The following is a 23,062-nucleotide window of genomic DNA, read 5'->3' as shown; positions in this document are numbered from 1 at the left end:
CCAGACACAGCGCCACCCGTACGTGCAAAAATGATGCAGCGCAGGCTGCATATCACTCCGCCCTCGGGCAAAAACAGGCGCGATAACACGGCGATCCGCTATCCATGGATCCTGGGTGTGTGGATGGTGTTGCTCATTGCCAGTCACCCGCTCCAGCAGCTGAAGTTATGCCCTTCCAAAGCGATGCAACTTCCAGCAGATGTAGCGGCAGCCATCACGCAATGCAAATTGCAAATTTATGCGACAATAAGCCGGCCAGGTACCAGGTGGAGGCCAATTGTCCACCGCAAGGCCAGAGGCAGACGGCCAGCGCATCGTAAGGCGGTGCGATATAAAATAAATTAATTAATTAGATTATTTAGCCATAAAATTGTTACATTTAAAATTTTCAACTACTCACATGTACTTAGCGTGCCCAATTGATACTTATGTTATTCTTGCCATTCACACGACAGCATTGCCAGCTGATCGTGCATAAATTTCCCCCAGCGAACTGACCTACGACAATAATGTTAATCGAACAGAGTCTGTTATGTTATGTTATGTTTAAATGTAGGTCAGTCGAGATTAAATGTTAAATGTATCTCCCCCGTCATGTCCCTCTCCACCTTGCAAACTGGAGATCGTTGCATAGTTTTAAGTGCTCCCATAAATGTTCTAAAATTTCTGTTTGCAAAACTATATGTAGAAATGAGCAACAATAAAAATCTCTCTGTGGCGGTCGTGGCGAGCGGACGTGTTTGCGGACAGCGCCCGGTCGGCCAACCAGACGAACAACTAAAAAGTTTTACAAGTGCCTTTATTTCTGCCAGTAAATTAAAATTAAATTAAATAAAATAAAATAAATAAAATAAAATGCTTGTGCCAAACAATTTAAATAATAAAGTTTAAACAAATAAACTGCCAATCAGCATTTTTAAATGCTAAAAATAAACTAAAAAAAAAAAAAAAAAAATTATTAAATTAAAGCCACAATGGAGAGAAAAAGTGAAAAACTAATAAAATCAAGTATTCTAACAAATTAAATACGGCCAATCAGCATTTTTAAATGCTAAACAATAAAATAAAATAAATAAATAAAACCAAATATATAAAACCTAACTTGTGTGCTGTATATATACTTATATACAGCAGAGCAGCAACATATTGTTAATACTATTAACAAAAGAAGCCATCACAGACGAGATACCTGACGACAGCGAGGGAAAACTACGCCAAAAAAAACTCATAAATATATACATAATGATATGTATATAAGGCAAAAAGGGCAAGTACATAGACAAGTAAATAAGGAAAAAAATGCGCGAAAAGGCGGCGTCCAAGCCGGCGGCCATTGCTGCATCCAAAGCTACAAAAGCTATAGCCCCCCCCCCATACCCCGGCACCTGTTGCTGAAAATGTCGCCATTGGCGCACCAATACAGCTGCAGCTGCAGCATCAGCAGCAGCAGCTTACAGCTCAACACCAGCAACGGCACCAGCTACCCAAGCAGCAGCAACAACACCAACACCAGCTGAAACGGAGAAAGCCGAAGCCGAAGCACAAGAGAGCGCCAATGCTCTCTACGGCTCAGTCGCTGTCGGCGCTTGCGTCGGCAGAAGCGCCAATCGAGCGTTTGAGTGTCGGCAGCAGAGCGGCATCGAACACGAGCAAATTCAGCAGCAGCAGCAGCTATGAACGTAGTGAGAGCGATCATGGCAACATGTTCGTCTCGAGCTGCGAACAAAATGTTGAGAGCGACAGTATGGGGCTACAGCAACATGTTGTTAGAGCGCAAGTTCATAGCAACATGCTTGCTGATAGCCCAATCAATTCTGACTCAGAAATTATCTGTGTCACATATAGCCAGGAAATGGAGGAAATTAATAAAAATAATGCCGATGCTACTCCATCGGCTAGTCAATTAATTCCTAATAATTATGCGGGAATGATGCCAGCTGAAATTATGCAAGTTTCAGAAAATGAACTGGAGGCGAGTGGGCAACAATCGCTGCCAATAAATGAGGATATGTTGGGTACTAGAATCTGTGGATCACCCAAAGCCAATACGGTCATTAAACGACCTATTAAGCGCAAAATTTCACCAACTATGCCAGCGAATAAGAGTGACAAGCGTGCACTATTATTAGCATACGCTGAGTATATTACGAACGCAGACAGTGTCAGGGATACTCCTTCGTATTCTGATTTCTTTAAATCAAATACAGCCAATAAAGTATCCGACAATCTGTCAAGCGACAATAATATACCAGCAGCTAAAGCTAGAAAGAGCACGCAGACAAATAATGGCACGAATGTTGGCAAAACTAACAATGCTACATTCGTTGCTAACGACAACAACAACGAGGACAGTGATGACATTGACATCATGGAAGTTGAAGATGAGGCAACAGATTGCAATCCAAATATGATCTCTGGTCAGACAATGCAGCTGAATCTAGCTCAACGGGTCAAGGTGCCCACCATATACCTGCCCAATATTGATGATATTCAAAGAATTATCAAAGATATCTCAAATAATGTGGGTGCTAATAAGTTTGCTACTAAAAGTACGCAGACAGGTGGTGTGAGAGTGCAATGTGCGGACATTGAGGCATACAATGCAACAATTGCGTTGCTTGATGCCTCTAATGTTCACCGGCACACCCATCAAATGCGCAATGAGCGCGGATTTAGAATCATTATTCGCCATTTACACCACACTACTCCATGCGACTGGGTACGCATGGAATTGCGAAGATTGGGGCATGAGGTTAGGTATGTGGGCGTGATAAAACAACGCTTCACTGCCAAACCGATCAATACGTTCGAAATTGAGCTAGTGAAAAACGAGAACAACACTAAGATACTGGAACTGAAACAACTTGGCAGCCAGGAAATCAAAGTGGAGAGGCAGCGGAAGCGCACTGATCCTGTTCAGTGCCACCGTTGCCAGGCATACGGGCATAGTAAAAACTATTGCCGACGACCATTTGTATGCCTTAAATGCGGACAAGGACACCCGACCACGACATGCTCCAAGACAAGAGGAGCGCCTCCAAAGTGCGCCAATTGTCAGGGCCAGCATGTAGCCAATTATAAAGGCTGCAAAGCTTTTAAAGATGAGCGAGCTAGGCTATCAGCAAACCGGGCACGAGTCATGCCCATCCAGCACGAGCGCAAGCAGCCATCAGTCAATAAGCGTCAACATGGAACGCAAAACGTGGTGTCCAACCAGGACCGTGAACAACATCAGCAGCAGAAGAACCAGAAGATGCAAAGCAACATTGCCAACTCGACGATGACTTATAGTCAGGTGACCAGCGGGCGAGTCAATACTGGTCGGATGCATAATCCGGCCATGCAACACCTACTCAAGTTCCAGAAGAAGCTTCAGATGGAACAAGAGGAAGAGCGCCAGAAAAATCAAACAGGAGCAGCGAATGCTTCAAACACAACAGGCGCTAGACATCACCAGCAGCATCAGCAGCAGCAAAAGCAACAGAAAAATAAGCAACGGCAACAAAAAGAAAGCCAAGTGCCGGTCAATAATGCAGCCATTGATGCTTTAAATAGCAACATGGCTGCAATTATGCAAATGACCACGAAATTGGACCAAGTAGTTGAACTACTTTTGAAAATAGTGGCCAAAAATAAAATTAATGCATATCCTGCAACCAAATTGCACGGAACAGCCACTAGGACGCTAGCTAGTTTAACGGCTAGTAGCTCCTCAGACGCCAATGATACTCGAAATGAGTAAAAAAAGTAATATGCTGAGATACGGCCATAGAGTGAAGGAGATTACAACAAACTCTCGAAACATACAATTCATTAAAAATTCAGAATATAGCAGATTTACTCCAAATCGGATAACTGCATTCAATATTGATAAAATCAGCGAAAAATTCATATACTCAAAAATGGCTTTCAGCCGTACTATAGATAAGGCGACTATAACAAAATGCCTATTATCGGACCCAGAAGCTATCTGTTTACTAAGCAAATGCGTCAGTCATGACATTCAAGCAGCCTTGGAAAGCTATTTTAATTTTAGCACCAAGGATGCTATCGAAACTACAAATTACTTACTAGAGTATTCTACTGAATATGTTTCTCCTCCACTCAGCCGTAGCCAAAAAGGCAACTCAAATGCTAAATATTACAGAGGGCACACGCTGCTACGCGCATCAATAGCGCGTAGTAAAAACAAACACAGCGTGCCCAAAAATTCCAAGCATGTTACTCAGATGGATAACTTAGAGTTGCCATCTGAAAATAATTCAAAAGTAGTACAATTACCTTTTACCCAACAGACATCAATGCACTCTGTGCAACACAAACTGCTGACTGACAAAGTACCGCAGCCACCAACACTTACTCACCTCAAACAGACAATAACAAACAAACTGACAACACTGGACACAAACACGGACTGTTATAATATACAAAATTTTATTAAATTGCAGAACAATCCCACTAGAGATCAGCCCACTCCGCCGCCTACATGGCAGCAGCAGAAGCATCTCCAACTCCAATACATATGCCAGCCCATGCACCGGGCTCAGCATCAGCAGCATAAGCAGCTCTCTGCTGAGCATAATATGAGCATCGGGCTGCAACATCATCCACTAGTCCAGCAAACTGCCATCTGGGGGCATCAGAACCAGCAACAGTGGTCGACATTGGCCAAAAATGACCAGAAATTGCAGCAGCCTGACCTTTGGGGACACCAGCTGCAGCGACAATGGTCTATGGTGGCCCAAACGGACTCCATGGGCCAACAGAAGAATCAGCCAATACAGCTGCACCAATACATAGTCGTGCAGCCTCAAAAAAATCGATTGACGGTCACCAAGACAGCCTCTACAGACTGTCAGCCATATCCGCCAATCCAACTGCACGCCTACGTACCAGAGCAGCTACAGAAGCTATGGTCGACGGTGGACATACCGGATTCATTTGGCCAGCAACAGCAGCTACAAACACAATTGCCTCACCTGCAGCCTTCTCCAATGGAGCAACAGCTCCCGCAGCTACAGCCGATGGCATCCATCATGCCCTCCTCTGGGCACCAGCAGCAGCCGCTAAATCCGCAGCCTCTCCTATGGGGGCAGCAGAACCAGCAGCGCTGGTCAATAGGAGCCTCCAGTGCCGCCTATGGTCACCAGCAGCAGCTGCATAATCCGCAGCCTCGTCTATGGGGGCAGCAGAACCAGCAGCGATGGTCAACTGGAGCCTCCAGTGCCGCCTATGGACACCAGGAGCAGCTGCAAAATCCTCGGTCCGTCCTATGGGGACAGCTGAGCACGCAGCAACAGCCGACGGCATCCACCACGCCCTCATCTGGGCACCAGCAGCAGCCGCAAAATCTGCAGCCTCGTCTATGGGGGCAGCAAGCACAGCAGCGATGGTCAATAGGAGCCTCCAATGCCTCCTATGGTCACCAGCAACGCCCGCCAAATCTGCAGCCGAACGTGCAACAGCAGCCGACGGCAGCCGCCACGCCCACCTTCGGGCTCAAGCACGAGGCTCAAAATGCACAATCTGTACCTGAGTACAGGCAGACACAACAGCATCAGTCGACGGCGTCTTCACTGGACTCCCTTGGCACTAAAAAGCAGCCCCTTATTGATCATCCAGTCCTTAAGGGGCAGCAGCTTCTCCAGCAATGGGACATTGTGGTCAAAACGGCCTCCCTTGGCCAGACGCAGCGACTCCAAATTGAGCAGAATGCCCAGCCGGGCATGCATCTGCACAACACGCACCGCACGACGGTGGTCACTACGGCAAATAAATGCCACCAAATCCAGCTGAAAATGGCACAAACTGCCAAATTGGAGCGGCGACGAAGATGCAGGCGTAGGATGACTACCCAGACGCCATCTATCCAGCCCAGCAGACGCCGTACCTGCAATAAAAACAGAAATGTTAAAAAATGCAAATTCCAAAAAATGCCATGTATCCACTTACCTGCACAAATGGACCAGCGAACGCGTCAGCGGCCTGCTCAGCACAAACGGAAGCCGGCGAAACGTCATCCACTCGACGCCGAGTGGCCAGACACAGCGCCACCCGTACGTGCAAAAATGATGCAGCGCAGGCTGCATATCACTCCGCCCTCGGGCAAAAACAGGCGCGATAACACGGCGATCCGCTATCCATGCATCCTGGGTGTGTGGATGGTGTTGCTCATTGCCAGTCATCCGCTCCAGCAGCTGAAGTCATGCCCTTCCATAGCGATGCAACTTCCAGCAGATGTAGCGGCAGCCATCACGCAATGCAAATTGCAAATTTATGCGACAATAAGCCGGCCAGGTACCAGGTGGAGGCCAATTGTCCACCGCAAGGCCAGAGGCAGGCGGCCAGCGCATCGTAAGGCGGTGCGATATAAAATAAATTAATCAATTAGATTATTTAGCCATAAAATTGTTAAAATTTAAATTTTTGTCCACTCACATGTACTTAGCGTGCCCAATTGATACTTATGTTATTCTTGCCATTCACACGACAGCATTGCCAGCTGATCGTGCAGAAATTTCCCCCAGCGAACTGACCTACGACAATAATGTTAATCGAACAGAGTCTGTTATGTTATGTTATGTCCAAATGTAGGTCAGTCGAGATTAAATGTTAAATGTATCTCCCCCGTCATGTCGCTCTCCACCTTGCAAACTGGAGATCGTTGCATAGTTTTAAGTGCTCCCATAAATGTTCTAAAATTTCTGTTTGCAAAACTATATGTAGAAATGAGCAACAATAAAAATCTCTCTGTGGCGGTCGTGGCGAGCGGACGTGTTTGCGGACAGCGCCCGGTCGGCCAACCAGACGAACAACTAAAAAAAAACTTTTACAAGTGTCTTTATTTCTGCCAGTAAATTAAAATTAAATTCAATAAAAATTAAATAAAATAAAATGCTTGTGCCAAACAATTAAAATAATAAAGTTTAAACAAATAAACTGCCAATCAGCATTTTTAAATGCTAAAAATAATCTCAAAAAAAATTTTAAATAAAAGCCACAATGGAGAGAAAAAGTCAAAAACTAATAAAATAAAGTATTCTAGCAAATTAAATACGGCCAATCAGCATTTTTAAATGCTAAACAATAAAATAAAATAAATAAATAAAATTAAATATATAAAACCTAACTTGTGTGCTGTATATATACTTATATATAGCAGAGCAGCAACATATTGTTAATTCTATTAACAAAAGAAGCCATCACAGACGAGATACCTGACGACAGCGAGGGAAAAACTACGCCAAAAAAACTCATAAATATATACATAATGATATGTATATAAGGCAAAAAGGGCAAGTACATAGACAAGTAAATAAGGAAAAAAATGCGCGAAAAGGCGGCGTCCAAGCCGGCGGCCATTGCTGCATCCAAAGCTACAAAAGCTATAGCCCCCCCCCATACCCCGGCACCTGTTGCTGAAAATGTCGCCATTGGCGCACCAATACAGCTGCAGCTGCAGCATCAGCAGCAGCAGCTTACAGCTCAACACCAGCAACGGCACCAGCTACCCAAGCAGCAGCAACAACATCAACGCCAGCTGAAACGGAGAAAGCCGAAGCCGAAGCACAAGAGAGCGCCAATGCTCTCTACGGCTCAGTCGCTGTCGGCGCTTGCGTCGGCAGAAGCGCCAATCGAGCGTTTGAGTGTCGGCAGCAGAGCGGCATCGAACACGAGCAAATTCAGCAGCAGCAGCAGCTATGAACGTAGTGAGAGCGATCATGGCAACATGTTCGTCTCGAGCTGCGAACAAAATGTTGAGAGCGACAGTATGGGGCTACAGCAACATGTTGTTAGAGCGCAAGTTCATAGCAACATGCTTGCTGATAGCCCAACCAATTCTGACTCAGAAATTATCTGTGTCACACATAGCCAGGAAATGGAGGAAATTAATAAAAATAATGCCGATGCTGCTCCATCGGCTAGCCAATTAATTCCTAATAATTATGCGGGAATGATGCCAGCTGAAATTATGCAAGTTTCAGAAAATGAACTAGAGGCGAGTGGGCAACAATCGCTGCCAATAAATGAGGATATGTTGGGTACTAGAATCTGTGGATCACCCAAAGCCAATACGGTCATTAAACGACCTATTAAGCGCAAATTCTCACCAACTATGCCAGCGAATAAGAGTGACAAGCGTGCACTATTATTAGCATACGCTGAGTATATTACGAACGCAGACAGTGTCAGGGATACTCCTTCGTATTCTGATTTCTTTAAATCAAATACAGCCAATAAAGTATCCGACAATCTGTCAAGCGACAATAATATACCAGCAGCCAAAGCTAGAAAGAGCACGCAGTCAAATAATGGCACGAATGTTGGCAAAACTAACAATGCTACATTCGTTGCTAACGACAACAACAACGAGGACAGTGATGACATTGACATCATGGAAGTTGAAGATGAGGCAACAGATTGCAATCCAAATATGATCTCTGGTCAGACAATGCAGCTGAATCTAGCTCAACGGGTCAAGGTGCCCACCATATACCTGCCCAATATTGATGATATTCAAAGAATTATCAAAGATATCTCAAATAATGTGGGTGCTAATAAGTTTGCTACTAAAAGTACGCAGACAGGTGGTGTGAGAGTGCAATGTGCGGACATTGAGGCATACAATGCAACAATTGCGTTGCTTGATGCCTCTAATGTTCACCGGCACACCCATCAAATGCGCAATGAGCGCGGATTTAGAATCATTATTCGCCATTTACACCACACTACTCCATGCGACTGGGTACGCATAGAATTGCGAAGAATGGGGCATGAGGTTAGGTATGTGGGCGTGATAAAACAACGCTTCACTGCCAAACCGATCAATACGTTCGAAATTGAGCTAGTGAAAAACGAGAACAACACTAAGATACTGGAACTGAAACAACTTGGCAGCCAGGAAATCAAAGTGGAGAGGCAGCGGAAGCGCACTGATCCTGTTCAGTGCCACCGTTGCCAGGCATACGGGCATAGTAAAAACTATTGCCGACGACCATTTGTATGCCTTAAATGCGGACAAGGACACCCGACCACGACATGCTCCAAGACAAGAGGCGAGCCTTCAAAGTGCGCCAATTGTCAGGGCCAGCATGTAGCCAATTATAAAGGCTGCAAAGCTTTTAAAGATGAGCGAGCTAGGCTATCAGCAAACCGGGCACGAGTCATGCCCATCCAGCACGAGCACAAGCAGCCATCAGTCAATAAGCGTCAACATGGAACGCAAAACGTGGTGTCCAACCAGGACCGTGAACAACATCAGCAGCAGAAGAACCAGAAGATGCAAAGCAACATTGCCAACTCGACGATGACTTATAGTCAGGTGACCAGCGGGCGAGTCAATACTGGTCGGATGCATAATCCGGCCATGCAACACCTCCTAAAGTCCCAGAAGAAACTTCAGATGGAACAAGAGGAAGAGCGCCAGAAAAATCAATCGGGAGCAGCGAATGCTTCAAACACAACAGGCGCTAGTCATCATCAGCAGCAGCAGCAGCAAAAGCAACAGAAAAATAAGCAACGGCAACAAAAAGAAAGCCAAGAGCCGGTCAATAATGCAGCCATTGATGCTTTAAATAGCAACATGGCTGCAATTATGCAAATGACCACGAAATTGGACCAAGTAGTTGAACTACTTTTGAAAATAGTGGCCAAAAATAATATCAATGCATATCCTGCAACCAAATTGCACGGAACAGCCACTAGGACGCTAGCTAGTTTAACGGCTAGTAGCTCCTCAGACGCCAATGATACTCGAAATGAGTAATACAAGAGACACTATGATAAACGGCCAGCGAGTGAGGGAGTACACAAAAAGCTCTCGGAACAAACAAACAGTCACTAATTTAGAAACAGGCAGAGCCGCAACCTATCCCTTAAAACAAGGTAATCGGCTACCTGCGTTTAACTTTGCAAACATCGGCAATTATGCCAATGATCAACAACTGGCTATCGGCCAGCCCACTAATAAGGCGAATATTAAAAAACGCTATCTAGAATATACAGAATCTATCGACGAAATAAACAATCATATATATAATGATATGCAAGCAGCCTTGGAGTTTGAATTTAACTTCAACTCTGAGGATGCAATCGAATTTTTAAATGAATTATTTACTCATAATCAACATGATACTCCCCCACGCAGCCGTAGCCAAAAAGGCAAATCATATGTCAAACAATATAGAGGGCACACGCTGCTACGCGCACCTATAGCGCGTAGTAAAAATAAATATAGCGTGCCCAAAACTAATTGGCAGTCTACTCAGGTGTCCAACTTAGAATGGACACCAAAAGATAACAAAGTTCAACTACCAACTACTCAACAGACACTCATGCACAATGTGCAACAAAATCAACTGACTGATGACCTAGAAATTGACAATCTGCAGCCAGCTGACCCACTAGTCGAACATATCTTCAACGTCTTGGAGAAAAAACTTGTACGGGACGTAGATAATACGGACCCGCACGAAAAACTTATGCTTGAGAACCTGTTGCAGGGTATGATGCAACTAGGTAATAATTACGAAGCCAAGCAACCACTAACTGACAGCGAGCACTGTCGGACAGAACAATACAAACTGACAAATTCGGACTCGACCACGGACATAAACTCTAATTCAAATCTGAATACATTCCAGACTTCACTTACCCAATATTGGCCTATCCAGCGGCCTGAAGGGCATCCACAGCACCAGCAACTCCATTCGGCGAAACAGCAGCCGACGGCATCCACCACGCCCTTATTTGGGCACCAGCAGCAGCCGCAAAATCCGCAGCCTCTCCTATGGGAGCAGCAGAACCAGCAGCGATGGTCAATAGGAGCCTCCAGTGCCGCCTATGGTCACCAGCAGCAGCCGCAAAATCCGCAGCCTCCCCTATGGGAGCAGCAAGAACAGCAGCGATGGTCAATTGGAGCCTCCAGTGCCGCCTATGGTCACCAGCAGCAGCCGCAAAATCCGCAGCCTCTCCTATGGGAGCAGCAAGAACAGCAGCGATGGTCAATTGGAGCCTCCAGTGCCGCCTATGGTCACCAGCAGCAGCCGCAAAATCCTCAGTCCGTGCTATGGGGACAGCCGAGCATGCAGCAACAGCCGACGGCACCCACCACGCCCTCCTCTGGGCACCAGCAGCAGCCGCAAAATCTGCAGCCTCGTCTATGGGGGCAGCAAGCACAGCAGCGGTGGTCTATAGGAGCCTCCAATGCCTCCTATGGATACCAGCAGCAGCCGCAAAATCCTCAGTCCGTGCTATGGGGACAGCCGAGCATGCAGCAACAGCCGACGGCATCCACCACGCCCTCATTTGGGCACCAGCAGCAGCCGCAAAATCTGCAGCCTCGTCCATGGGAGCAGCAAGAACAGCAGCGATGGTCAATAGGAGCCTCCAGTGCCGCCTATGGTCACCAGCAGCAGCCGCAAAATCTGCAGCCCCTCCTATGGGAGCAGCAGAACCAGCAGCAAAGGTCAATACGAGCCTCCAGTGCCGCCTATGGACACCAGGAGCAGCCGCAAAATCCTCGGTCCGTCCTATGGGGACAGCTGAGCACGCAGCAACAGCCGACGGCATCCACCACGCCCTCATTTGGGCACCAGCAGCAGCCGCAAAATCTGCAGCCTCGTCTATGGGGGCAGCAAGCACAGCAGCGATGGTCAATAGGAGCCTCCAATGCCTCCTATGGTCACCAGCAACGCCCGCTAAATCTGCAGCCTGTCCTGCGAGAACAGCCGAACGTGCAACAGCAGCCGACGGCAGCCGCCACGCCCACCTACGGGCTACATGCACAAGCTGCAAAATTGCACAAATCTGTACCTGAGTACAGGCAGACACAACAGCATCAGTCGACGGCGTCCTCACTGGACTCCCTTGGCACTAAAAAGCAGCCCCTTATTGATCATCCAGTCCTTAAGGGGCAGCAGCTTCTCCAGCAATGGGACATTGTGGTCAAAACGGCCTCCCTTGGCCAGACGCAGCGACTCCAAATTGAGCAGAATGCCCAGCCGGACACGCATCTGCACAACACGCACCGCACGACGGTGGTCACTACGGCAAATAAATGCCACCAAATCCAGCTGAAAATGGCACAAACTGCCAAATTGGAGCGGCGACGAAGATGCAGGCGTAGGATGACTACCCAGAGGCCATCTATCCAGCCCAGCAGACGCCGTACCTGCAATAAAAACAGAAATGTTAAAAAATGCAAATTGCAAAAAATGCCATGTATCCACTTACCTGCACAAATGGACCAGCGAATGCGTCAGCGGCCTGCTCAGCACACACGGAAGCCGGCGAAACGTCATCCACTCGACGCCGAGTGGCCAGACACAGCGCCACCCGTACGTGCAAAAATGATGCAGCGCAGGCTGCATATCACTCCGCCCTCGGGCAAAAACAGGCGCGATAACACGGCGATCCGCTATCCATGGATCCTGGGTGTGTGGATGGTGTTGCTCATTGCCAGTCATCCGCTCCAGCAGCTGAAGTCATGCCCTTCCATAGCGATGCAACTTCCAGCAGATGTAGCGGCAGCCATCACGCAATGCAAATTGCAAATTTATGCGACAATAAGCCGGCCAGGTACCAGGTGGAGGCCAATTGTCCACCGCAAGGCCAGAGGCAGGCGGCCAGCGCATCGTAAGGCGGTGCGATATAAAATAAATTAATCAATTAGATTATTTAGCCATAAAATTGTTAAAATTTAAATTTTTGTCCACTCACATGTACTTAGCGTGCCCAATTGATACTTATGTTATTCTTGCCATTCACACGACAGCATTGCCAGCTGATCGTGCAGAAATTTCCCCCAGCGAACTGACCTACGACAATAATGTTAATCGAACAGAGTCTGTTATGTTATGTTATGTCCAAATGTAGGTCAGTCGAGATTAAATGTTAAATGTATCTCCCCCGTCATGTCGCTCTCCACCTTGCAAACTGGAGATCGTTGCATAGTTTTAAGTGCTCCCATAAATGTTCTAAAATTTCTGTTTGCAAAACTATATGTAGAAATGAGCAACAATAAAAATCTCTCTGTGGCGGTCGTGGCGAGCGGACGTGTTTGCGGACAGCGCCCGGTCGGCCAACCAGACGAACAACTAAAAAAAAACTTTTACAAGTGTCTTTATTTCTGCCAGTAAATTAAAATTAAATTAAATAAAATAAAATAAATAAAATAAAATGCTTGTGCCAAACAATTTAAATAATAAAGTTTAAACAAATAAACTGCCAATCAGCATTTTTAAATGCTAAAAATAAATTCAAAAAAAAAAAAATTTAAATAAAAGCCACAATGGAGAGAAAAAGTCAAAAACTAATAAAATAAAGTATTCTAACAAATTAAATACGGCCAATCAGCATTTTTAAATGCTAAACAATAAAATAAAATAAATAAATAAAATTAAATATATAAAACCTAACTTGTGTGCTGTATATATACTTATATATAGCAGAGCAGCAACATATTGTTAATTCTATTAACAAAAGAAGCCATCACAGACGAGATACCTGACGACAGCGAGGGAAAAACTACGCCAAAGAACTTATAAATATATACATAATGATATGTACATAAGGCAAAAAGGGCAAGTACATAGACAAGTAAATAAGGAAAAAAATGCGCGAAAAGGCGGCGTCCAAGCCGGCGGCCATTGCTGCATCCAAAGCTACAAAAGCTATAGCCCCCCCCCATACCCCGGCACCTGTTGCTGAAAATGTCGCCATTGGCGCACCAATACAGCTGCAGCTGCAGCATCAGCAGCAGCAGCTTACAGCTCAACACCAGCAACGGCACCAGCTACCCAAGCAGCAGCAACAACATCAACGCCAGCTGAAACGGAGAAAGCCGAAGCCGAAGCACAAGAGAGCGCCAATGCTCTCTACGGCTCAGTCGCTGTCGGCGCTTGCGTCGGCAGAAGCGCCAATCGAGCGTTTGAGTGTCGGCAGCAGAGCGGCATCGAACACGAGCAAATTCAGCAGCAGCAGCAGCTATGAACGTAGTGAGAGCGATCATGGCAACATGTTCGTCTCGAGCTGCGAACAAAATGTTGAGAGCGACAGTATGGGGCTACAGCAACATGTTGTTAGAGCGCAAGTTCATAGCAACATGCTTGCTGATAGCCCAACCAATTCTGACTCAGAAATTATCTGTGTCACACATAGCCAGGAAATGGAGGAAATTAATAAAAATAATGCCGATGCTGCTCCATCGGCTAGCCAATTAATTCCTAATAATTATGCGGGAATGATGCCAGCTGAAATTATGCAAGTTTCAGAAAATGAACTAGAGGCGAGTGGGCAACAATCGCTGCCAATAAATGAGGATATGTTGGGTACTAGAATCTGTGGATCACCCAAAGCCAATACGGTCATTAAACGACCTATTAAGCGCAAATTCTCACCAACTATGCCAGCGAATAAGAGTGACAAGCGTGCACTATTATTAGCATACGCTGAGTATATTACGAACGCAGACAGTGTCAGGGATACTCCTTCGTATTCTGATTTCTTTAAATCAAATACAGCCAATAAAGTATCCGACAATCTGTCAAGCGACAATAATATACCAGCAGCCAAAGCTAGAAAGAGCACGCAGTCAAATAATGGCACGAATGTTGGCAAAACTAACAATGCTACATTCGTTGCTAACGACAACAACAACGAGGACAGTGATGACATTGACATCATGGAAGTTGAAGATGAGGCAACAGATTGCAATCCAAATATGATCTCTGGTCAGACAATGCAGCTGAATCTAGCTCAACGGGTCAAGGTGCCCACCATATACCTGCCCAATATTGATGATATTCAAAGAATTATCAAAGATATCTCAAATAATGTGGGTGCTAATAAGTTTGCTACTAAAAGTACGCAGACAGGTGGTGTGAGAGTGCAATGTGCGGACATTGAGGCATACAATGCAACAATTGCGTTGCTTGATGCCTCTAATGTTCACCGGCACACCCATCAAATGCGCAATGAGCGCGGATTTAGAATCATTATTCGCCATTTACACCACACTACTCCATGCGACTGGGTACGCATAGAATTGCGAAGAATGGGGCATGAGGTTAGGTATGTGGGCGTGATAAAACAACGCTTCACTGCCAAACCGATCAATACGTTCGAAATTGAGCTAGTGAAAAACGAGAACAACACTAAGATACTGGAACTGAAACAACTTGGCAGCCAGGAAATCAAAGTGGAGAGGCAGCGGAAGCGCACTGATCCTGTTCAGTGCCACCGTTGCCAGGCATACGGGCATAGTAAAAACTATTGCCGACGACCATTTGTATGCCTTAAATGCGGACAAGGACACCCGACCACGACATGCTCCAAGACAAGAGGCGAGCCTTCAAAGTGCGCCAATTGTCAGGGCCAGCATGTAGCCAATTATAAAGGCTGCAAAGCTTTTAAAGATGAGCGAGCTAGGCTATCAGCAAACCGGGCACGAGTCATGCCCATCCAGCACGAGCACAAGCAGCCATCAGTCAATAAGCGTCAACATGGAACGCAAAACGTGGTGTCCAACCAGGACCGTGAACAACATCAGCAGCAGAAGAACCAGAAGATGCAAAGCAACATTGCCAACTCGACGATGACTTATAGTCAGGTGACCAGCGGGCGAGTCAATACTGGTCGGATGCATAATCCGGCCATGCAACACCTCCTAAAGTCCAGAAGAAACTTCAGATGGAACAAGAGGAAGAGCGCCAGAAAAATCAATCGGGAGCAGCGAATGCTTCAAACACAACAGGCGCTAGTCATCATCAGCAGCAGCAGCAGCAAAAGCAACAGAAAAATAAGCAACGGCAACAAAAAGAAAGCCAAGAGCCGGTCAATAATGCAGCCATTGATGCTTTAAATAGCAACATGGCTGCAATTATGCAAATGACCACGAAATTGGACCAAGTAGTTGAACTACTTTTGAAAATAGTGGCCAAAAATAAAATTAATGCATATCCTGCAACCAAATTGCACGGAACAGCCACTAGGACGCTAGCTAGTTTAACGGCTAGTAGCTCCTCAGACGCCAATGATACTCGAAATGAGTAATACAAGAGACACTATGATAAACGGCCAGCGAGTGAGGGAGTACACAAAAAACTCTCGGAACAAACAAACAGTCACTAATTTAGAAACAGGCAGAGCCGCAACCTATCCCTTAAAACAAGGTAATCGGCTACCTGCGTTTAACTTTGCAAACATCGGCAATTATGCCAATGATCAACAACTGGCTATCGGCCAGCCCACTAATAAGGCGAATATTAAAAAACGCTATCTAGAATATACAGAATCTATCGACGAAATAAACAATCATATATATAATGATATGCAAGCAGCCTTGGAGTTTGAATTTAATTTCAACTCTGAGGATGCAATCGAATTTTTAAATGAATTATTTACTCATAATCAACATGATACTCCCCCACGCAGCCGTAGCCAAAAAGGCAAATCATATGTCAAACAATATAGAGGGCACACGCTGCTACGCGCACCTATAGCGCGTAGTAAAAATAAATATAGCGTGCCCAAAACTAATTGGCAGTCTACTCAGGTGTCCAACTTAGAATGGACACCAAAAGATAACAAAGTTCAACTACCAACTACTCAACAGACACTCATGCACAATGTGCAACAAAATCAACTGACTGATGACCTAGAAATTGACAATCTGCAGCCAGCTGACCCACTAGTCGAACATATCTTCAACGTCTTGGAGAAAAAAACTTGTACGGGACGTAGATAATACGGACCCGCACGAAAAACTTATGCTTGAGAACCTGTTGCAGGGTATGATGCAACTAGGTAATAATTACGAAGCCAAGCAACCACTAACTGACAGCGAGCACTGTCGGACAGAACAATACAAACTGACAAATTCGGACTCGACCACGGACATAAACTCTAATTCAAATCTGAATACATTCCAGACTTCACTTACCCAATATTGGCCTATCCAGCGGCCTGAAGGGCATCCACAGCACCAGCAACTCCATTCGGCGAAACAGCAGCCGACGGCATCCACCACGCCCTTATTTGGGCACCAGCAGCAGCCGCAAAATCCGCAGCCTCTCCTATGGGAGCAGCAGAACCAGCAGCGATGGTCAATAGGAGCCTCCAGTGCCGCCTATGGTCACCAGCAGCAGCCGCAAAATCCGCAGCCTCCCCTATGGGAGCAGCAAGAACAGCAGCGATGGTCAATTGGAGCCTCCAGTGCCGCCTATGGTCACCAGCAGCAGCCGCAAAATCCGCAGCCTCTCCTATGGGAGCAGCAAGAACAGCAGCGATGGTCAATTGGAGCCTCCAGTGCCGCCTATGGTCACCAGCAGCAGCCGCAAAATCCTCAGTCCGTGCTATGGGGACAGCCGAGCATGCAGCAACAGCCGACGGCACCCACCACGCCCTCCTCTGGGCACCAGCAGCAGCCGCAAAATCTGCAGCCTCGTCTATGGGGGCAGCAAGCACAGCAGCGGTGGTCTATAGGAGCCTCCAATGCCTCCTATGGATACCAGCAGCAGCCGCAAAATCCTCAGTCCGTGCTATGGGGACAGCCGAGCATGCAGCAACAGCCGACGGCATCCACCACGCCCTCATTTGGGCACCAGCAGCAGCCGCAAAATCTGCAGCCTCGTCCATGGGAGCAGCAAGAACAGCAGCGATGGTCAATAGGAGCCTCCAGTGCCGCCTATGGTCACCAGCAGCAGCCGCAAAATCTGCAGCCCCTCCTATGGGAGCAGCAGAACCAGCAGCAAAGGTCAATACGAGCCTCCAGTGCCGCCTATGGACACCAGGAGCAGCCGCAAAATCCTCGGTCCGTCCTATGGGGACAGCTGAGCACGCAGCAACAGCCGACGGCATCCACCACGCCCTCATTTGGGCACCAGCAGCAGCCGCAAAATCTGCAGCCTCGTCTATGGGGGCAGCAAGCACAGCAGCGATGGTCAATAGGAGCCTCCAATGCCTCCTATGGTCACCAGCAACGCCCGCCAAATCTGCAGCCGAACGTGCAACAGCAGCCGACGACAGCCGCCACGCCCACCTACGGGCTCAAGCGCGAGCCTCAAAATGCACAATCTGTACCTGAGTACAGGCAGACACAACAGCATCAGTCGACGGCGTCCTCACTGGACTCCCTTGGCACTAAAAAGCAGCCCCTTATTGATCATCCAGTCCTTAAGGGGCAGCAGCTTCTCCAGCAATGGGACATTGTGGTCAAAACGGCCTCCCTTGGCCAGACGCAGCGACCCCAAATTGAGCAGAATGCCCAGCCGGACACGCAGCTGCACAACACGCACCAATTGACGGTGGTCACTACGGCAAATAAATGCCACCTAATCCAGCTGAAAATGGCACAAACTGCCAAATTGGAGCGGCGACGAAGATGCAGGCGAAGGATGACTACCCAGAGGCCATCTATCCAGCCCAGCAGACGCCGTACCTGCAATAAAAACAGAAATGTTAAAAAATGCAAATTGCAAAAAATGCCATTTATTCACTTACCTGCACAAATGGACCAGCGAATGCGTCAGCGGCCTGCTCAGCACACACGGAAGCCGGCGAAACGTCATCCACTCGACGCCGAGTGGCCAGACACAGCGCCACCCGTACGTGCAAAAATGATGCAGCGCAGGCTGCATATCACTCCGCCCTCGGGCAAAAACAGGCGCGATAACACGGCGATCCGCTATCCATGGATCCTGGGTGTGTGGATGGTGTTGCTCATTGCCAGTCACCCGCTCCAGCAGCTGAAGTTATGCCCTTCCAAAGCGATGCAACTTCCAGCAGATGTAGCGGCAGCCATCACGCAATGCAAATTGCAAATTTATGCGACAATAAGCCGGCCAGGTACCAGGTGGAGGCCAATTGTCCACCGCAAGGCCAGAGGCAGACGGCCAGCGCATCGTAAGGCGGTGCGATATAAAATAAATTAATTAATTAGATTATTTAGCCATAAAATTGTTACATTTAAAATTTTCAACTACTCACATGTACTTAGCGTGCCCAATTGATACTTATGTTATTCTTGCCATTCACACGACAGCATTGCCAGCTGATCGTGCATAAATTTCCCCCAGCGAACTGACCTACGACAATAATGTTAATCGAACAGAGTCTGTTATGTTATGTTATGTTTAAATGTAGGTCAGTCGAGATTAAATGTTAAATGTATCTCCCCCGTCATGTCCCTCTCCACCTTGCAAACTGGAGATCGTTGCATAGTTTTAAGTGCTCCCATAAATGTTCTAAAATTTCTGTTTGCAAAACTATATGTAGAAATGAGCAACAATAAAAATCTCTCTGTGGCGGTCGTGGCGAGCGGACGTGTTTGCGGACAGCGCCCGGTCGGCCAACCAGACGAACAACTAAAAAGTTTTACAAGTGCCTTTATTTCTGCCAGTAAATTAAAATTAAATTAAATAAATAAAATAAATAAAATAAAATGCTTGTGCCAAACAATTTAAATAATAAAGTTTAAACAAATAAACTGCCAATCAGCATTTTTAAATGCTAAAAATAAACTAAAAAAAAAAAAAAAAAATTATTAAATTAAAGCCACAATGGAGAGAAAAAGTGAAAAACTAATAAAATCAAGTATTCTAACAAATTAAATACGGCCAATCAGCATTTTTAAATGCTAAACAATAAAATAAAATAAATAAATAAAACCAAATATATAAAACCTAACTTGTGTGCTGTATATATACTTATATACAGCAGAGCAGCAACATATTGTTAATACTATTAACAAAAGAAGCCATCACAGACGAGATACCTGACGACAGCGAGGGAAAACTACGCCAAAAAAACTCATAAATATATACATAATGATATGTATATAAGGCAAAAAGGGCAAGTACATAGACAAGTAAATAAGGAAAAAAATGCGCGAAAAGGCGGCGTCCAAGCCGGCGGCCATTGCTGCATCCAAAGCTACAAAAGCTATAGCCCCCCCCCATACCCCGGCACCTGTTGCTGAAAATGTCGCCATTGGCGCACCAATACAGCTGCAGCTGCAGCATCAGCAGCAGCAGCTTACAGCTCAACACCAGCAACGGCACCAGCTACCCAAGCAGCAGCAACAACACCAACACCAGCTGAAACGGAGAAAGCCGAAGCCGAAGCACAAGAGAGCGCCAATGCTCTCTACGGCTCAGTCGCTGTCGGCGCTTGCGTCGGCAGAAGCGCCAATCGAGCGTTTGAGTGTCGGCAGCAGAGCGGCATCGAACACGAGCAAATTCAGCAGCAGCAGCAGCTATGAACGTAGTGAGAGCGATCATGGCAACATGTTCGTCTCGAGCTGCGAACAAAATGTTGAGAGCGACAGTATGGGGCTACAGCAACATGTTGTTAGAGCGCAAGTTCATAGCAACATGCTTGCTGATAGCCCAATCAATTCTGACTCAGAAATTATCTGTGTCACATATAGCCAGGAAATGGAGGAAATTAATAAAAATAATGCCGATGCTACTCCATCGGCTAGTCAATTAATTCCTAATAATTATGCGGGAATGATGCCAGCTGAAATTATGCAAGTTTCAGAAAATGAACTGGAGGCGAGTGGGCAACAATCGCTGCCAATAAATGAGGATATGTTGGGTACTAGAATCTGTGGATCACCCAAAGCCAATACGGTCATTAAACGACCTATTAAGCGCAAAATTTCACCAACTATGCCAGCGAATAAGAGTGACAAGCGTGCACTATTATTAGCATACGCTGAGTATATTACGAACGCAGACAGTGTCAGGGATACTCCTTCGTATTCTGATTTCTTTAAATCAAATACAGCCAATAAAGTATCCGACAATCTGTCAAGCGACAATAATATACCAGCAGCTAAAGCTAGAAAGAGCACGCAGACAAATAATGGCACGAATGTTGGCAAAACTAACAATGCTACATTCGTTGCTAACGACAACAACAACGAGGACAGTGATGACATTGACATCATGGAAGTTGAAGATGAGGCAACAGATTGCAATCCAAATATGATCTCTGGTCAGACAATGCAGCTGAATCTAGCTCAACGGGTCAAGGTGCCCACCATATACCTGCCCAATATTGATGATATTCAAAGAATTATCAAAGATATCTCAAATAATGTGGGTGCTAATAAGTTTGCTACTAAAAGTACGCAGACAGGTGGTGTGAGAGTGCAATGTGCGGACATTGAGGCATACAATGCAACAATTGCGTTGCTTGATGCCTCTAATGTTCACCGGCACACCCATCAAATGCGCAATGAGCGCGGATTTAGAATCATTATTCGCCATTTACACCACACAACTCCATGCGACTGGGTACGCATGGAATTGCGAAGATTGGGGCATGAGGTTAGGTATGTGGGCGTGATAAAACAACGCTTCACTGCCAAACCGATCAATACGTTTGAAATTGAGCTAGTGAAAAACGAGAACAACACTAAGATACTGGAACTGAAACAACTTGGCAGCCAGGAAATCAAAGTGGAGAGGCAGCGGAAGCGCACTGATCCTGTTCAGTGCCACCGTTGCCAGGCATACGGGCATAGTAAAAACTATTGCCGACGACCATTTGTATGCCTTAAATGCGGACAAGGACACCCGACCACGACATGCTCCAAGACAAGAGGCGAGCCTTCAAAGTGCGCCAATTGTCAGGGCCAGCATGTAGCCAATTATAAAGGCTGCAAAGCTTTTAAAGATGAGCGAGCTAGGCTATCAGCAAACCGGGCACGAGTCATGCCCATCCAGCACGAGCGCAAGCAGCCATCAGTCAATAAGCGTCAACATGGAACGCAAAACGTGGTGTCCAACCAGGACCGTGAACAACATCAGCAGCAGAAGAACCAGAAGATGCAAAGCAACATTGCCAACTCGACGATGACTTATAGTCAGGTGACCAGCGGGCGAGTCAATACTGGTCGGATGCATAATCCGGCCATGCAACACCTACTCAAGTTCCAGAAGAAGCTTCAGATGGAACAAGAGGAAGAGCGCCAGAAAAATCAAACAGGAGCAGCGAATGCTTCAAACACAACAGGCGCTAGACATCACCAGCAGCATCAGCAGCAGCAAAAGCAACAGAAAAATAAGCAACGGCAACAAAAAGAAAGCCAAGAGCCGGTCAATAATGCAGCCATTGATGCTTTAAATAGCAACATGGCTGCAATTATGCAAATGACCACGAAATTGGACCAAGTAGTTGAACTACTTTTGAAAATAGTGGCCAAAAATAATATCAATGCATATCCTGCAACCAAATTGCACGGAACAGCCACTAGGACGCTAGCTAGCTTAACGGCTAGTAGCTCCTCAGACGCCAATGATACTCGAAATGAGTAATACAAGAGACACTATGATAAACGGCCAGCGAGTGAGGGAGTACACAAAAAGCTCTCGGAACAAACAAACAGTCACTAATTTAGAAACAGGCAGAGCCGCAACCTATCCCTTAAAACAAGGTAATCGGCTACCTGCGTTTAACTTTGCAAACATCGGCAATTATGCCAATGATCAACAACTGGCTATCGGCCAGCCCACTAATAAGGCGAATATTAAAAAACGCTATCTAGAATATACAGAATCTATCGACGAAATAAACAATCATATATATAATGATATGCAAGCAGCCTTGGAGTTTGAATTTAACTTCAACTCTGAGGATGCAATCGAATTTTTAAATGAATTATTTAATCATAATCAACATGATACTCCCCCACGCAGCCGTAGCCAAAAAGGCAAATCATATGTCAAACAATATAGAGGGCACACGCTGCTACGCGCACCTATAGCGCGTAGTAAAAATAAATATAGCGTGCCCAAAACTAATTGGCAGTCTACTCAGGTGTCCAACTTAGAATGGACACCAAAAGATAACAAAGTTCAACTGCCAACTACTCAACAGACACTCATGCACAATGTGCAACAAAATCAACTGACTGATGACCTAGAAATTGACAATCTGCAGCCAGCTGACCCACTAGTCGAACATATCTTCAACGTCTTGGAGAAAAAACTTGTACGGGACGTAGATAATACGGACCCGCACGAAAAACTTATGCTTGAGAACCTGTTGCAGG

The 23,062-nt window shown here is 46.1% G+C and overlaps 1 protein-coding gene across 1 annotated transcript in view; it reads left to right on the top strand.

The window, feature by feature from the left end:
* The window catches only part of LOC138911751 (uncharacterized), a 49,920-nt gene that overhangs the window by 8,754 nt on the left and 18,104 nt on the right, over window positions 1-23,062 (top strand). The window contains exons 8-25 of the mRNA XM_070211133.1: window positions 1,424-1,742; window positions 2,208-2,521; window positions 3,152-3,598; window positions 4,449-5,759; window positions 7,451-7,769; window positions 8,235-8,548; window positions 9,179-9,622; window positions 10,986-11,249; window positions 11,412-12,041; window positions 13,739-14,057; window positions 14,523-14,836; window positions 15,467-15,605; window positions 15,674-15,909; window positions 17,274-17,537; window positions 17,700-18,308; window positions 20,007-20,325; window positions 20,791-21,104; window positions 21,735-22,181. Of these exons, the coding sequence (XP_070067234.1) occupies window positions 1,424-1,742; window positions 2,208-2,521; window positions 3,152-3,598; window positions 4,449-5,759; window positions 7,451-7,769; window positions 8,235-8,548; window positions 9,179-9,622; window positions 10,986-11,249; window positions 11,412-12,041; window positions 13,739-14,057; window positions 14,523-14,836; window positions 15,467-15,605; window positions 15,674-15,909; window positions 17,274-17,537; window positions 17,700-18,308; window positions 20,007-20,325; window positions 20,791-21,104; window positions 21,735-22,181 (7,323 nt within the window). The remainder of the gene's footprint in view (window positions 1-1,423; window positions 1,743-2,207; window positions 2,522-3,151; window positions 3,599-4,448; window positions 5,760-7,450; window positions 7,770-8,234; window positions 8,549-9,178; window positions 9,623-10,985; window positions 11,250-11,411; window positions 12,042-13,738; window positions 14,058-14,522; window positions 14,837-15,466; window positions 15,606-15,673; window positions 15,910-17,273; window positions 17,538-17,699; window positions 18,309-20,006; window positions 20,326-20,790; window positions 21,105-21,734; window positions 22,182-23,062) is intronic.

The sequence above is a fragment of the Drosophila virilis genome, unplaced genomic scaffold, assembly GCF_030788295.1.
Source record: "Drosophila virilis strain 15010-1051.87 unplaced genomic scaffold, Dvir_AGI_RSII-ME tig00002570, whole genome shotgun sequence".
Classification (NCBI taxonomy): domain Eukaryota; kingdom Metazoa; phylum Arthropoda; class Insecta; order Diptera; family Drosophilidae; genus Drosophila; species Drosophila virilis.
This window is presented reverse-complemented; position numbering and strand designations above follow the sequence as displayed.